Raw genomic sequence first — 16,734 nt, 5'->3', positions numbered from 1 at the left:
CGGATTCACTGAGAAAATGGCCAATTCCTAAAAGTGATCCTAGAGTTCCGCGATTTTTTTCATAAATTGCACACAATAATAATCATAGAGGAAATAAGCTATCACTATATCTATGCGGCTGCTAGGTGACCAGAAAACGGTCCTCTGGATATCCGTAATCACTGTGATCAAGGGCAATTCCTGAATGTAGACCTAGAAATCCGTGATTTTTTAGAACGTGTGAAGAACGTTCAGTTGAGATGAAATACCTCAGTGCCATATTGATTCGATCCCCCGGTGGCCATAGAACGCCCTTCTGGTTATCCGGATTCACCGGGAAATTGGTTAATTACTAAAAGTAGTCCCTGAGATCCGTGATTTTTTATAAATTGCATACAATATTGAGTAAAGAGGAAATATGCCATCACCATATCAATCCTCCTTCAGGGTGGCCAGAAAACGTTCCTCAGGATATTCGGATACATCGGAAAAGTAGTAATTTTTACAAAGTGGTTCTAATGCTCGGTGAATTTTTAGTAAATGTATTGATCCTTAAGTTAAGTGGAGATATCTCAGTGAAATATTAATTCGTTCACCCGGTGGCCATAAAACCCCTTTCTGAATTTGGAATCACCAGGAAAATGGTCAATTAAATTAAAAGTGGTCCTAGCGATCCGCAATTTTTGCAAAATTGCATACAATCTTCATCATAGAGGAAATATTCAATCACCATATCGATTTTGCTTCACGGTGACCACGAAACGGTCAGCTAGATATCCAAAATCACCAGGAAAATGAGCCACTCATAAAAGTAGACCTAGCGATCCACGTTTCTTTTTTAAATGTGAAAAACCCTCATTTGAGGAGAGATATCTCTGCTCCATATTGATTCGATCCCCCGGTGGTCATAAAACGCCCTTCTGGATATCTGGATTCATCGGGAAATTAGTCCATTCCTAAAAATGGTCCTAGAGACCCGCGATTTTTTCTTAATTGGATTCTATCGTGAGCATAGAGAAAATATGCCATCACTATATCGATCCTCCTCCAAGTGATCTGAAAACGGTCCTCTGGACATCCTGAATAAACGGGATCAAGGTCAATTCTTGAAAGTAGACCTAGAGATTTGCGATTTTTTAGAAAATGTGAAAAACTCTTAGTTGAGAGAGATATCTCAGTGCCACATTGATTCAATCCCTCGAAGGCCATAGAAGGCCCTTCTGGATAATCGGAAACACCGGAAAAATAGTGTATTCCTAAAAGTGGTTATGCACCTCTCATAATATCAGCGCTAGCTGGTGTTACTAGCTCGATGATCGTCTGCCTACTTACGTTGCAGGTTCAACAGCATTTGAGCGACTGCCCTGTTGACGGCATCCCAGGTGCCCTCCTCTCGACGCATTTCCTTGCCGACATTAATTGCGCCAAGGGCAGACATCTCCCTTCGTATTGTTTCGAATCGAGGTCGAAGACCACGTGATGAGTATATGTATGTGTGTTATACAATTTTGAGTAATGTTTTTCTCACTAACCACTGGACCGAATTGCATGCGTCCGGATATGTCATGTGTCCGGATGTGTCCAATGTAATTCTGGGCACTTTTTATAACATTGCACTTGGTTTTAATTCTCATGTTATGAGGTATTATATGAGGTGTTACTGAGAATCACGTTACTCAAAATTGTTTAACACACAAAGACACACACCACACACCACACACGTGGTCGTGTGGGAAGTCTAAGCTACTGAAGAGAGTAAAGCTGGGTTTAGACAGGGCAAGTCAATTGATCAAATCAGTTGAATTCAACTGACTTGAACGCGAATTGAACGTGTAAACCATGCCATTCAACTGACTTGATCAACTCACTTGAATTGAAAAAAGTTGAACCAGGCTCAACTTTTCAAGCCAATTGAATTCAACTGAGTTGATCAATTGACTTGCCTTGTCTAAACCCAGCTTAAGGAGTTGTTTTCAGAAGGAAGGCACTAGATGATTAGTGAGTTCACATCGTGGTCAAGGGTACATATGGGTATAAACTCGATTACTGCATAACAACACCACAAAACAAAGCCAGGTTTTTGAAGCATTTTTATCCATACTATACAAAAAATTAAAAAAAGGGGCAGATCCCTAAGCGGCGGGCATCTCTCAATACCGGACATTGCTTTTATCCACGGTTTCATGCGTGTTATTCACGTGTTTTGGCATGTATGCTTCTTCTTATTTCTTGTCTTATACTTCCATTGACCGTTGAAATCATGGAAATCAGCAATGTCCGAGCAATGAGATATGTCGCGCTGGGGGATCTCCCCTTACATATGTACAGACATAGGGGTCCCATAGGCCCCAATTCATGTATTGGTATTGGCATCGACGTCTCTCAATTCATAACTGTGGAAGTGCATTTAGAACACTAATACCCCGTTCACACTACAACCTATATCATGTAATATAGGCTGTATTGCACCGAGCACTCATATAGGATTTCCAGTGAAAACTAAATGTATGAGTGCTCATTGCAAGACAACCTATATTATATTATATAGGTTGTAGTGTGAACGAGGTATAAGTTGAGAGCACGCAATAAGGTAATATGCGATAAGCAATAAGATTTAAATGCGAAGAAGAAGAAGTTGTACAGACATATTCTGGTCTCGGCGAGCTTACTTGAATGTTTTTTTGAAACTTGGCATCGGATCAAAAGACGGTTTTCTTAGCGATACGTATACTCTCCTCTGTAAAAAAGTTGTAATGTAATGTGTAAAAATGTAATATAAATCTATGTAATCCATATTTCAAAATTGCTAAAAGCAGATACAATATTACATACATGTATGTGAATTTGATCACAGTTTCTTAGTACATTGTACAATGTTATATTACCCAATAAGCCCATTGACAAATGTGCAGATGGTTTTGTGAAATATTGAATAGCTTTGTTGTGTGTGTACTAACACATTTTTTACTGTAATTCTATGTTTGCACTACGGAGTTATAACATGTTACATCAAGATAGCCTTGTAACATTTTATAACCCGTTATGCGAACGGCACAAGTAGTGTTTCTTGTTTTAGCGTGATTTGTTTATTTTTGAAGCCATCCATATTTCAAATTCAATCTATTCGAAAGTGACGTGTTTCGCTTTGTCTGAATAAAAAAAAATGAGTGAATCAAGTGATTGGGAAGAAAATGAGGATGAATCGGAATGCTCGATTGATGAGGAAATGGTGGTGGAAGAATATTCCGAGGAGGAAGACATAATTATTGGTGATGACAATGAAGAAACTGTGGGTGAAAGTCAACTGAATGTGTATACATCAAAAAGTGGTAAGCAATAATGCCAGAAGCAACAACATTCCTGTTACTGTGGCTAATGACAATAAGATAATTGAATGACAGAGATGCTGAGGATAGCTGTCTGATGTCCTTTGTATAAGATCCTGCTCAACTGGCTTGTTGGTGTTAGTGATATGAGGCAATGTTTAGTGGTGTTTGTATTTTATCATAATGTTTACTTTTTTTTGCATGAACTGCAGTGGTAACGTCACGTTGGATATTCGCTATATGGAACGTTCGTAGGTCTCACGCGTCGTCACTGTACGCTTGCTCAGCAATGTTCACAATATTTTTGCTGCTAATGCAAGCAAGCTATCTGTTGGGCCAGATCTATAATATATGTGTTGCATCGGACATCGATCTATGCCAGGGTTTTGTCAATGTTATGAAGTATAGGAGGAAGGTGGTAAAGTTCAAGAATCTGTTTGTATTACTTAGTAAAACAAAAATAACGTAAACTAATAAAAACATTTCGTCAATATTTGCAAGGAAAGGACTGAGATTTTTTTCGGCGCCGGTGGTGTAGGGTAAGCGTGACTGCTCTCTCACCCCAATGGGTCTGGGTTCAATCCCAGCCGAGGTCGGTGGGATTTTTCTGAGGCATAAAAATCTCTGGTCACGTCTTCCTTCGGAAGGGAAGTAAAGCCGTTGGTCCCGGCCCTTATGCGTTGATGGGTACGATATCCTTACGCAGGTTTGGAAGCTGCCTCTCTGCACATTCGATTGTCGTCAATGGATGGCAATCTATATCCGTCGGTGATTGGCACTAGATTGCGGAACAGAAAACCGACGTTAACAAAAAAAAAATAGAACAGCAGGTAACTCAGGACCATATTCAGAAATCTACCACTTGTCAGAGGAATCCGGATATCCAAGTTAATATTCTATGACTACCACGTGAGTGAATCGATATGACGCAGATAAATTTCAATTTTTCTCAGCATTCTGAGCATTTATTAAAGTCAAAAAATCATAGGTCCAGGCACACATTCAAAAACTGACCACTTTTATGAAGAATCTGGATATTCGGAAGGGTGTTTTATGGCTACTGGGTGTTTGAATTAATATGGTGCTGAGATGTATCCTCCTCGCAGAGTTTTATGACTACTTTTACGGTGATTCGGGAAATCCAGTTTTATGGTGGCATAATCAATATGGTGATGGCATTTTTTCTCTATGCTCAAGATTGTACGCAATTTAGAAAAATATTATGGACATCTAGGACTAATTTAAGGAATCAACCATTTTACCGGCCTTTTATAGCTTCCGGGGGATCGAATCAATATCGCGCTGAGACATATTTGTTCAAATAAGCGCTCTATTCATTTTCTAAAAACTTGCAGAGAAAGTTTTCCAGTGATTCCGTATATCCTGAGAACCGTTTTCTAGCAACCCCAGGCAGAATCTATATGGTAGTGGTATATTTCCTCTATACTCAAGATTGTATGCAATTTGGAAAAAATCGCGAATCTCTAGGACTACTTTTAGGAATTGACCATTTTTCTGGTGCATCCGGATATCCAGAAGGGTGTTTTATGGCCACCGGGGGACCGGATCACTATGGCACTGAGATATCTCTTCTCAACTAAGGGTTCTTCACATGTTCTAAAAAATCACGGATCTCTAGGTTTAATTTTAAGAATTGGCTATTTTTCCGGTGATTCCGGATATCCAGAGCACCATATTCCGGCCACCCGATAGCAGTATCAATATGTTGATGTCATATTTCCTCTATGCTCATGATTGCAAGCAATTAAGAAAAATCGCGGATCTCTAGGTCTACTTTCAAGAATTTACTGTTTTTTCGGTGATTCCAGATATCCAGAGGACCGTTTTCTGGCCACTTGGTTGCAGAATCGATATGTTGATGGTTTATTTCTTCTATGCTCATGATTGTAAGCAATTTAGAAAAAATCGCGGATCTCTAGGTCTACTTTCAAGAATTTACTATTTTTTTTTTCGGTGATTCCGGATATCCAGAGGACCGTTTTCTGGCCACTTGGTTGAAGAATCGATATGTTGATGGTTTATTTCTTCTATGCTCATGATTGTAAGCAATTTAGAAAAAATCGCGGATCGCTAGGTCTACTTTCAAGAATTTACTATTTTTCCGGTGATTCCGGATATCCAGAGGACCGTTTTCTGGCCACTTGGTTGCAGAATTGATATGTTGATGGTTTATTTCTTCTCTGCTAATAATTGTTTGCAATTTAGAAAAAAATCGCGGATCTCTAGGTCTACTTTCAAGAATTTACTATTTTTCCGGTGATTCCGGATATCCAGAGGACCGTTTTCTGGCCACTTGGTTGCAGAATCGATATGTTGATGGTTTATTTCTTCTATGCTCATGATTGTAAGCAATTTAGAAAAAATCGTGGATCTCTAAGTCTACTTTCAAGAATTTACTATTTTTCCGGTGATTCCGGATATCCAGAGGACCGTTTTCTGGCCACTTGGTTGCAGAATTGATATGTTGATGGTTTATTTCTTCTCTGCTAATAATTGTTTGCAATTTAGAAAAAAATCGCGGATCTCTAGGTCTACTTTCAGGAATTGACCATTTTATCGGTGAATCCGAATTTCCACAGAGCCACCTTTCGCGGGTGTTCCCGTTCCGATTTGCCAACCACAAGTGCAATCAGTTCGTTGTCTGTTTCGTTCGTAAGTAGATAGTTATACCTTTCAAATAGTGGCTCAATCTTGAAATTTGGTAACCAAATCACCGAGAACCAGTCATGTCAACTTCAATCGACACGCATTTTGCTCGGGACTTTTCCGGGTTTTTCCGTTCCGGATGGCCAATCACAGGTCCAATCGGGTATCTACCTGTATTAAATGAAAGACGATAGCCATACCTTTGGAATGGTGGCTAAATCATAAAGATTGATCATCGCATTATTGAGAACCAACCATGTCAACCATGAATCGACACGCATTTTGCAGCCTTGGGGCTTTGAGGAAGTTTTTATGGCATGGGGTTATGTCAGTTAATGCGACAGTACAAGTCAAACGCACACTTCTTTACCTAGCTCTTACATTGATGAGGAGATTTGAAGTATTTCTTTTGCCTTCGTACGAGTTTACGAGTTTTCACAATTGGGTAAAAATGCTATACTTATATTAACATGAAACTCTATTACGGTTATTTATTAGCTAGAGAACTGCGGTTCCTCTAGAGCACTGCGGTTCCTCTAGAGCACTGCGGAAATTTGAAAATTGAACAGAAGCTGAAATGGAGTGAAGGGCCTTTAATGCGACAATACTAATCACTGCCGATAATTTGCCCCGTAACGTGGGTGGATCACCTTTCCGTGGTACGTTACGGGATGAAAGATCTACCACCGATTCCTACATACTTAGAAATACATAATTCTACACGTGACGGAAACCATCTTTGACATGAAGGATGAGACGTAAACAAACATGTCATGTAAAATTAAATTCTCCGAGACTGAAAAGTTCAGCACTCGACGAAAAGTAAGTTTGATTGAGTTGAACTTCGCATCTATTATTGCTCAATTTTATGTCAAAATTGACGCTCGTATATGTCATTCTCAGGGAACATAAATTTACATGATTTTTTCTAAGTGTGTAGTCTTGACTATTTCAACTAGGGGAACAGGATTTTTCAGTAATCAAAGGAACACATCTTAGTCCTTGTTACTTTTTATGCCTTGTTGATAGTGATAAGTCCTAGGGTTGCCTGGACCGAGGATGATCTTGAAACAAGGAAAAAATGAGTTAGTTATGTGATTCCTAATCTTCTAATCGTTGTTCCCTAGTTTGAAGTAGTTAAGACTAGGGTTCTGATACATGGTCATTATCGGTGTCATTCCTTAATTTTGTTGCTAAGGAATCCAATTTTGACTGCAAAAGGGGCGCGCCTTTGGAGGGTGTTTCAATACTCCGAAGTGTATAAATAGTGGGACCTTTCAATTAGAGTCGGATCCTTACGATAAATGCAAGAATGACAACTGTAAAAAATCGAATACTTCATCATTTCTCAATAGTGATGGAGTAATACGACATGCACTAAACTAAGGACACGGGATATAATACAATAGATCAAATTACTTTTCGCAGTGGTGTTAGGTGCCGAACAGAGGAAAAAAAAGAACCTTGCAAAATGTTCAAAGCCTATGCACTTTGATGATTACATTTCATTAGAATTTCTAAGCAACTCTAGAATGAACTTTTATCGGCTTTCAGTTTTTTAGCGAGTAAAACGAAATCCTTTTTTATACTTGGGCGTACTTTGGTTCGCGGGGCCTTGTGTACAAGTTTGTGTACAAATGCTTTTGTGCCGTTATCAAATGTTATGCCTGACTAAAACATACCATTTTACCACCGTTTGAACATCATCCTAATCCATCCCTCATTTTCTTCTTCTCCCCCACAGTGAAATGGCCAGCCCTAGATGCCAATCGAGGGAGTCATCCGGCGGTGGACGTTGCCCCTCGGACGAATCGATTCGTTCCGAGGGCGACCGGGACGGGCAGAATTCGGGCGCCAACGTGAGCCCGGTTTCGATCACGCTCCCACCCACCCTAGCGCCAGCAGCCGCCGCCGCCCTCCTGCCTCAGCATTCAGCCGCCATGGCCGCCTATCTGAACGTGGCAGCCGTAGCGGCGCAACAGAACCGGCTGCTGCTGGGTTCGCCGCTGGCCGGACTGGCAGCCGCTCGGAACGGTTCCCCGCCGATACTACCTCCGCTGGCGTCCCCGACCGACGAGAGTGGCGACGATGCCGTGTTGGACTTTAGCAAAAAACGATCCGACAGCGGCACGGCCGACGAGGACGGCAACAGCGACTGCGAAGATGGAGACGCCGTCAATCTGAGCGCAAAATCCGGTGACAACAGTCCGCTGGATTTGTCGGTTAGCACACGGAAACGATCCGGTGATGACTCCGAATCGCCTCCACCGAGGAAAGCTGCTCGTTCTCTAGACTACAAACCGTCAATAGTGAGTCCTTGGAGTTCTCCGGTCGGATCGCAACTACCATACTTTGCGGCCGCTGTTGCTGCCGCCAGTATGTCTCCCAAGAACAATCACACCGATTGGAACGGCAAACACAAAGGTGTCACAAATGAAGCCGCGAAAGCCTTAGAGAAGATGACCGAAATGAGTCGCTTGGGAGGGGATGAAATCTACCGACCTTCGAACAACAACAGTGGAAGCGGTGGTGGTGGTGGAGGGTCTACCGCTGGCGGTGGCCGTCACAGTGCTTGGCAGTCACATTGGCTCAACAAAGGGGCCGATTCGGCCAAGGACGTCCTCAAGTGTGTTTGGTGCAAGCAGAGCTTCCCTTCGCTAGCCGCCTTGACTACTCACATGAAGGAAACTAAACACTGCGGAGTCAACGTTCCTCCCGGTACAGGAATGCCTCAACAGCACATGCATCAACAACCACCGAATTCGTCCGCTTCCCACATGAGCAGCAGTGCTTCCAATAAACCATCACCCAGTGAACTGAACCTATTGATTAAGGAAACGATGCCTCTTCCTCGGAAGCTGGTCCGCGGCCAGGACGTATGGCTTGGCAAAGGGGCCGAACAGACTCGACAAATCCTAAAGTGTATGTGGTGCGGTCAAAGCTTCCGTACTCTTGCCGAAATGACCACTCATATGCAGCAGACGCAACACTACACCAACATTATCTCACAAGAACAAATCATATCTTGGAAGTCAACGGACGATAAACCCGGGGGTCCTCCAGGACCCAGCGGAGGAGGAAATACACCAGCTCCTCCAGGAGCACCCAATGCACCACCCGCACAAGCCAACAGTCATGTGAGTGCAGTCCTGACCTGTAAGGTTTGCGACCAAGCTTTCTCCTCGCTAAAAGAACTCAGCAATCACATGGTCAAGAACGCCCATTATAAGGAGCACATAATGCGATCGATTACGGAAACCGGTGGCCGACGTCGTCAGACGCGGGAAAAACGGAAGAAGTCACTTCCGGTGCGCAAGCTGCTTGAAATGGAACGTGCACAGCACGATTTTAAGAACGGGGAAGGTCCAGTGACGAACGTTGCTGCGAATAAGCCAATCCGTGATCTAGGGGCCGGTAAAATCACCTGTGAAAAGTGCAATGAGAAGATCGAAACCACCATGTTCGTGGATCATATCAGACAATGCATCGACGGAACGGCGCTGCTCCAGGCTCAGCAGCAGCGGGAAAAGCTCAAGAATGCCCTCCTCTCCAATACAATCATCCCACCGGATTCGATAAGTCCCGTTACACCTTCGAGCCGGGATGGTCGAAAATCGGTGGGAGATGATTTATCATCACCACTTTCGCTGCAAAAATCGCCCATGCCAGCGGATTTGTCCTCTCCGGCGTCGACCAAGAAGGACGGAGGCAAAAGTTCTTCCCCATCGGTGCTGAACGCGATCGAGCAGTTGATTGAGAAGAGTTTCGATACACGCTCGAGGAATCCGAACACCAACTTTGGCAACAACAGTCAGAGCTCTACTCCACTGGGATCGAGCATCCTGAAGCGGCTAGGAATCGACGAGAGTGTTGACTATACTAAACCGTTGGTGGATCCACAGACGATGAACTTGCTGAGATCGTATCACCAACAGCAGTATGTAGCGCAGTTTGGAAGGCGGGAAAGGAGTGGAAGCGAGTCGAGTTCCATTTCGGAACGGGGATCTAGTCGGGTGGATTCGTTGACACCGGAGAAAAAATTTGACACTCCTGGTCACTCGACGCCAAGGGGAACACCGGAGAAGCAATTCATGGATGATCATAACAACAGTGACGAACAAGGGGCGATGAATATCAAGCGAGAGATGCAAAGTGACGACGAAGAGGAAGCAGTGAAGCATGAACCACCGAAAATTAAAATCAAAAAAGAAGTAGATGAGGATGACGAGCCAGGATCGATGCGACCACCGAGCAAGTCGAACGAAGACATGTCGGATTCGGAGAAGGAGATGAGAAGAAGGAATAGTGTGGCGTCCAGTCCTGCGCCGAGTCCACGGCAGGCGACGGCAAGCGTTCCGTTGAGTCCAGCAGCTAGTCCAATCAGTGATCATCATTCCATTACCTCGAGATCGACACCGGGTGGGGCGGAAGGTGGTAGTGGTGGCGGTGGTGGTAGTAAGAAAGCGTCAAGTTCAAGTGTGAGTAGCAGTTTGGGAGCTCTGTCATCGATGTTCGACAGTTTGACCGGAGTGAATAATGCGGGCGGTGCGGAATCTAGCGGAACGGGAAAAAAGTCAAGTGCCCATCCGTTGGCTGCTTTGCAGAAGCTTTGTGATAAAACGGAGAATACTCCGAGTGCGAGGGGTGGGTCAAGTAGTGGACTGCTTTCGGCAACGACGAATGCGTCGGGGAGTAGAACCGCTCCCGGTGCGATACTGGCATTCAGCTGGGCTTGCAACGACGCGGTAATGTCGGACGAATCGGTAATTAAGTGTGCCTATTGCGATACGACGTTCACCTCGAAGGGAGCCTACCGGCATCATCTTTCGAAGGCTCACTTTGTCAACGATGACGTGATTCCCGATCCCAAGGGTCCAGCGGCGATGAAGCCGGACTCTCCGCTTTCGCCGAAATCGACCGGGAGCGGAGCGGCCGGTGGTCGTGACAGTGTACATCGGTCCGACGGTGGTGGTACTCCCATTCCATCGAACAGTGGCAGCAGCAGTGTTGGTGTTGGTATTGGTCATACCAAGAGCCCACCTCCGGCGCAATCACCGTCGGGATACGACGAAAGTCCACACTCCAAGTTTCTCAAGTACACCGAATTGGCCAAGCAATTGTCGTCCAAATACGTCTGACATTCCTAAGTTTGCATACGCGCTTTCGGTCAAATCCGGTAGGTTTGTTTCGTTTTCCTGTTGTTCTGTATTTATGTAAATATAATCCGCTGAATTGTCGGAACGATGATGGACGGCCAGCGCGATAGAGCGAGAGCATGTTTTGTGTACGTACGACGGACGGTGTCGAAACGAAGAAGGAGAAGATGAAGCAAAACAGCAAAGGAAAACTGTTCGAGCGTGAGCGAGAGAGCGAGAGTCGAAGAAAACGAAGCAGTAAATAACGTATTTATGTGTGTATCCATTTCTGCTATGGGTGCGTTCAATAACCACTTGAAGGAATGTAAACGGCGAAGAAATGAACAAGAGAAGAGGGAGAGAGTGTAGGATGGTAGGGTCGCCGTCGAGCGGTGGTGATCAACAACAGAAGCGGCAAAGCCGACGGGAGCAGGTTTTTTTTTTACTTCTATATGCAATCTGACGCGGCCTCTTTAGAAGTGTTGGTGAATCTCTTTTTTCCGCTTCTTTTAAATCACTCGCTTTAATGACTTTTATATATACACATCGGCAGCCGCTCGCCAAGTGTTTGAGGAGGAACTCCAACACATGCAAGCTCTGCATATAAACGGCGAACGAGGCCACTGCTGCTGCAGCACACACAAGTCGCCGGAGAGGGAATATGAAGTAGAGCAAAGCGCAACTTGCAAAAGTGTGAGTTCAGTTGGAGAGTGCAGTTTTGATTATTTTTTTTTTCGATGTGAGAAGGAGGACAGAGAAGAAATCAATCAAGAAAATAAAACCAACGTCAGCGGAATAGTAGACCTGTGTGTGCTTGGGCTTGCAGCAGTTGACGAGAGGAAGATGGAAAGGGTAACATACAGACGGAAAGCCATCGGAAGGCCGTTCGCTGGCTGCAGCAAAAACAAAATGGAGTTTGCATGGGGTCTTTGAAAGATGGAACAAACCTCGCGGGCTTCGATCGTTTCTCGTTCTGCAAGTTGGATGGATGCAGTAAGTAATGTGTAACTAATCGCTCTCGTTCACGCTCGAACAATATATCATGTCTGTTGATGTGCTCTCATTCTCTCCTTGATGAATGACAATTCGAGAAGACCTGATGGGAAAAACTCCGAAGATTTCAAAAGTTTTCTTGAAACATGTGATTCCACATATCACCATGATTTAGGAACGAAAAAATGATGTTAATTTATTTCAATTGATTTTCACACCACATTTCGGCTAAATCAAGCACAAAACGGGCTCTCCAAAAGAACAAAGAATGTAAAACATTTGGCGTTGAGATCTTCAGAACATTATCAAATTTGGTATACAAATTGAAACGTGGAACTGCTACTGAGAAAACAAAACGATGGATACTTTGTACAGAATGTCATTCTTATTGAGTTTTTACGGCAGAAACGTGAATTTTATTGTAAAAAAAAAAACAAAAGTAATCAAGCTATACGAGTCATTAAAATACATACGACAACTAAAAGAAACCTTAAGAATCTCCTCCTAAGTAGTTACAGCAGAAGGAAACATAAACATCACGCAAGCTATACGATAAACAAAAAAAAACACACACACACAAATTGAGATCTAACTAGAGAACAACATTGTGAAGCATTCTGCATGAAGCAAAATACGTTAAAATTATTCAATTTCAATCGAAAATTTGGTATACGTAATTTACACTCGAAAACAAAAATAAGTATTATATCAATTCTGACCCCAAATGGAAAAGAAATAATCGATAAGCTGAAGTAAAAGGCCACAGTAACAAATTATACGAAGTTGAAACTTTTGGTATACGGTGACAAAAAAAAAGGATCATACTATTTGAAGAAATCTGGTATTTCGTTCCGACCCATTAAACATTACAAAACATAAAAATAAAAGAAGTATTACAAACATACTTACATTTGCGTGCCAAAATTCAGTATACCTATAAATAGGGAAAAGAGCTAGAGCATCTCTCTCCCATAAAAAAAAAACAGCAGTATAAGCAAAACAAAAATCAAAATAGCGCGAAAACAAAAGCTTCATATTTGACACATGCAGAATTTTGACTTAACTGCTTTGTTCTACAGAACCTCACACATTGATGAATTGAGAACCACTAACTTCCAATGCTCCCAGATTTGCATTTATTACGTGTTAATGTACTTTTGTTTAAATATTACTTTTTGTTTGTTTTCATTACTTCTAAGAAAATACCTTTTGTGATTTCTGTAAAAAAATGACTGCTTTTTGATTCTGTACAGCGCGTAAACTACCCGGAAACCGTCTTAGTTTTTGTTTGATTCTGTTGAAAAGAGATTTTATCGTATCATACCCTGTTTTAGAACAGCGAAAAATGTGTTGTAAATATTTACTAAACATAAATGATTAAAATAGAAGTTGAAAACACTTTCAAACTTGTAGCGTCAGAAAAAAAAATAGAAAGCAACGTACGAACGATAAGGTATACCTTTGATTGAAAATTGAACACAGCCTAGAGGTACATAATTTGAAAAGTTTTAGACTTAACATAAATACATACCACAAGTAGGGTAAATGAAAATAACTATACAATAAAAGCCACGCAAAAAACGTATTTATTAAAAATAAAAACTTCTCTTTGCAGTAAACAAAATAACAAATTTAAAAACCTAAAATAGTATTATTTAAAAAAAAAAGTGAATGAAAAATGCAAGCGATACGAGCGACGAAGAGCAACGTTGTATACGGAAAAAAAAGAATAAAATCCTGCTACAATGGTATACTCGTGGAAAAAAAACATGAAAATCAAATCAATGATACGAAACTCTATTAAGTAAAACAAAAACAGTCATCTTGATAAGTCGATTGGAACTACAAGTACTAAAAAGGTATACGTAATAATTAAAAAAAAATGTGGATACGAATGAATTCGGAAACATGAGAAGTCAAATTGGAAAATTGTAAATTTCGAACGATAATATAAAATATTAGGCTTAGCAATAAGTATTGGGAAAAAGATCAACCAAATCACTCTTAAGAGCAAAGCAAGAGGAAATGGATCAGCATCCAAATTCACATAATGTAAAATCAAATGAACTAAACCAGCAAACCATCAGCGAGTTAGTAAAATAAAAGAAATCATTGATAAGTTAATAGAAACCAGTGTATTTATAGTGATATCGAATAACAGCAACAAAAAAAACAAAAACAATTGTAAAACACAAATAAACATAAACAGAGCGAAAAGTTGATTTATTTCAACACAGAACGTAGCGTTGACTGTAGCGTACGCCTCCGATTAACGATTGTAATGGCAAAAATAAAACAGCTATCATCTCTTCTCCACCACCCAGTTTATTTTCCGCTGTATCAAACTTCCTTGATTTAGAATGCCAGCACCGGTTGGGTGCGCAAATTTGTTATCCATTTGTAAGGTTTTAATTTCGCCACATACACAACAGCAAAAATCGCAGAACTTTCAAGCATAACTGGAAACAGAACATCACCAACAGCAATGATGATGATCATGATGAAAAAAAAGCACAAGAAAAAAAATATGAAAAAAGAACACAGTAAGGTAAAACAAAATCTATAAATATAGATATAAATATATATTATACGAGATATAAAAAATCAATTATTATTTAAATGCAATTTTTAAAAATTTTAAAAAGGAAAGCTCAAAATAAAAATATGTATATGTTAAAAATTTCAAATTCACACATGTTTTCATTTGCCCCGGAAGTGGTATTCTCTGTGAAAGAAATTCTATCCCCTTTTTTCATCAGCGTTGGAATGGCAGAAGTCGTAGCGTTTAGCATTTTTTCAATTTCTACTTTTCGTCAAAAGTCTACAAGCTTAGAAGCGTTAATCAAATGGTAAGTATTTTTTTTTAACTTTATTAGCGATATGTTTAGATCATTCGCTAGTTCATCTCGTCAAACGGGAAGTAGTTTTTTTAAACTAGCATCGGTTTTGTTACGCAATCGAGTTCTAATCACCGACGAGCGTCGATTACCAATCAAGTGCCATGGAGCTCGAGCAGGAGAAAATAGCTAAAGAATACCTAATTCTGACGGAATACCAAAATTTGGTGTTGATCAGCATGACATAAGAGGTAAAATACCAAAGATTAATTCCAAAAAAATAATGGGTTGTGTCCTAGACACGACCGCAGTATGACGTAGAAATACGCAAAATTGATGTATGCCATGCATTTTTGACTATTATACTTTATCTAAAAAAAAATTCAAGTATTTCAATGATCTGGTACCCGAGCAGGAAAAAATAACTTATTAATACCAAATTAAGGTACGAAAATAGCATAACTGGCAACCTAAACACTAAGATTTTGTTTCCGTGTTCGGTAAATTTTACCGAAATCAGAACAGCTGAACGTTCGGTAAAACTTGTACCATCATTTTAAAGGCTATTGAATTTGAAAATAATTTCAAAACATGTTCATCCTTGTTTAAATGATCAAATCTTGTCATTTCAGTGGAAATTTAGTTTCAAAGTAGCTGAAAAGCAATTGAATTAAATTGCATAAATTTTACCGAACGATTCAGCTGTTCAGATTTTGGTAAAAATTACCGAAGTTGGCGATAATTTCTAAGTGTGTAAATATGGTATTAGTGAGGCTGACATAAGAGGTAAAATACAAAAAAATTATACGTCAAGAATATTCTACGAATAACGAACTAATAAATAATTAAGTCATTAAAAAAAACAAACGGATAACAGACGCCTTTTTAGATGCCAGAATACCATAGTTTGCTATTTTGAAGGTCTTCTAATACCAATTAAATAACTCCTTTAGGTGTTATTGTCTAAACACTTAAAGATCACATTTTGTAAATTTGGTATTCATTTGATATTTTACAAAATATTTCGATAACTGAATGATATGAAAACAAGGTTTTATACCACAAGCATACCGAAATCTGGTATCATACCACATTAAGATATTCATTTTTTATCGATTATTTAGGTATCGGTTCCTGCTCGGGTTATGGTTCTATGTTGGTTCAAGTAGTTTTCCTGGAATGTAATAAATTATGAAAAGTCGAATGTGGGCTCCTAAACAAGCCGTTATATATTTTAGAGTAGCACCCCAGTTTAGTCCACAAAGCAGGGATAGAACAATTGCCAAGAATTAAGTTTTGTTTTTCTTCAGTAGCCCCATCATTAGTTTAAATTAGATCTCTGAAGCGGAGAAGAGAGTGAAGGTTGTTTTTTTTATGATAACGCAACAGGCAGCTGTGTTCCTTATCAGAAGACGGTGTTTTCAATATTGAACAAATTGTTGGTTCATATGTCAGCTATGTAGGGGAGGAAGTGGTATAACGATCATACGGGGTTTAAGCACCTCTTTGTTCTTAAAATTGGAGGACAACTCTAACATAAAATTATCATGCATCATCATTATGTAGCGTGTTCGTTGAATGATGCAAAATAGAATACTGTGAACGTTTGGTTTCCAATAAGTGGGTGCTTAGTACCACATTAATTGAAAATTCGAGGGACTCAATTATTGAATATCAAAGTCAGAGCAAAAGCTTGTATACAGATTCTCCACCTATTCAATGTTTTGATCAGTGCTGTGGTTGTGGGTAGTCAAGGGTAGTCGACGACTACTTAGCTGCAAACCGAAAAAATAGGTA

The 16,734-nt window shown here is 40.7% G+C and overlaps 1 protein-coding gene across 2 annotated transcripts in view; it reads left to right on the top strand.

The window, feature by feature from the left end:
* The window catches only part of tio (tiptop), a 143,982-nt gene extending 129,195 nt beyond the window's left edge, over nucleotides 1–14,787 (top strand). For both annotated transcript variants that reach the window (XM_065223007.1, XM_065222999.1), the window contains exon 2: nucleotides 7,717–14,787. In XM_065223007.1, coding sequence (XP_065079079.1) covers nucleotides 7,721–11,110 — 3,390 coding nt within the window. In that variant the 5' untranslated portion in view covers nucleotides 7,717–7,720 and the 3' untranslated portion in view covers nucleotides 11,111–14,787. The remainder of the gene's footprint in view (nucleotides 1–7,716) is intronic.
* The last annotated feature ends 1,947 nt before the right edge of the window (nucleotides 14,788–16,734 follow it).

Source organism: Ochlerotatus camptorhynchus, unplaced genomic scaffold (assembly GCF_037179485.1).
Source record: "Ochlerotatus camptorhynchus isolate MF236.1 unplaced genomic scaffold, CSIRO-AGI_Acam_v1.1 ptg000015l, whole genome shotgun sequence".
Classification (NCBI taxonomy): Eukaryota; Metazoa; Arthropoda; class Insecta; order Diptera; family Culicidae; genus Ochlerotatus; species Ochlerotatus camptorhynchus.
Note: the sequence above shows the minus strand (reverse complement) of the source record. Positions and strands in the feature narration are given on the sequence as shown.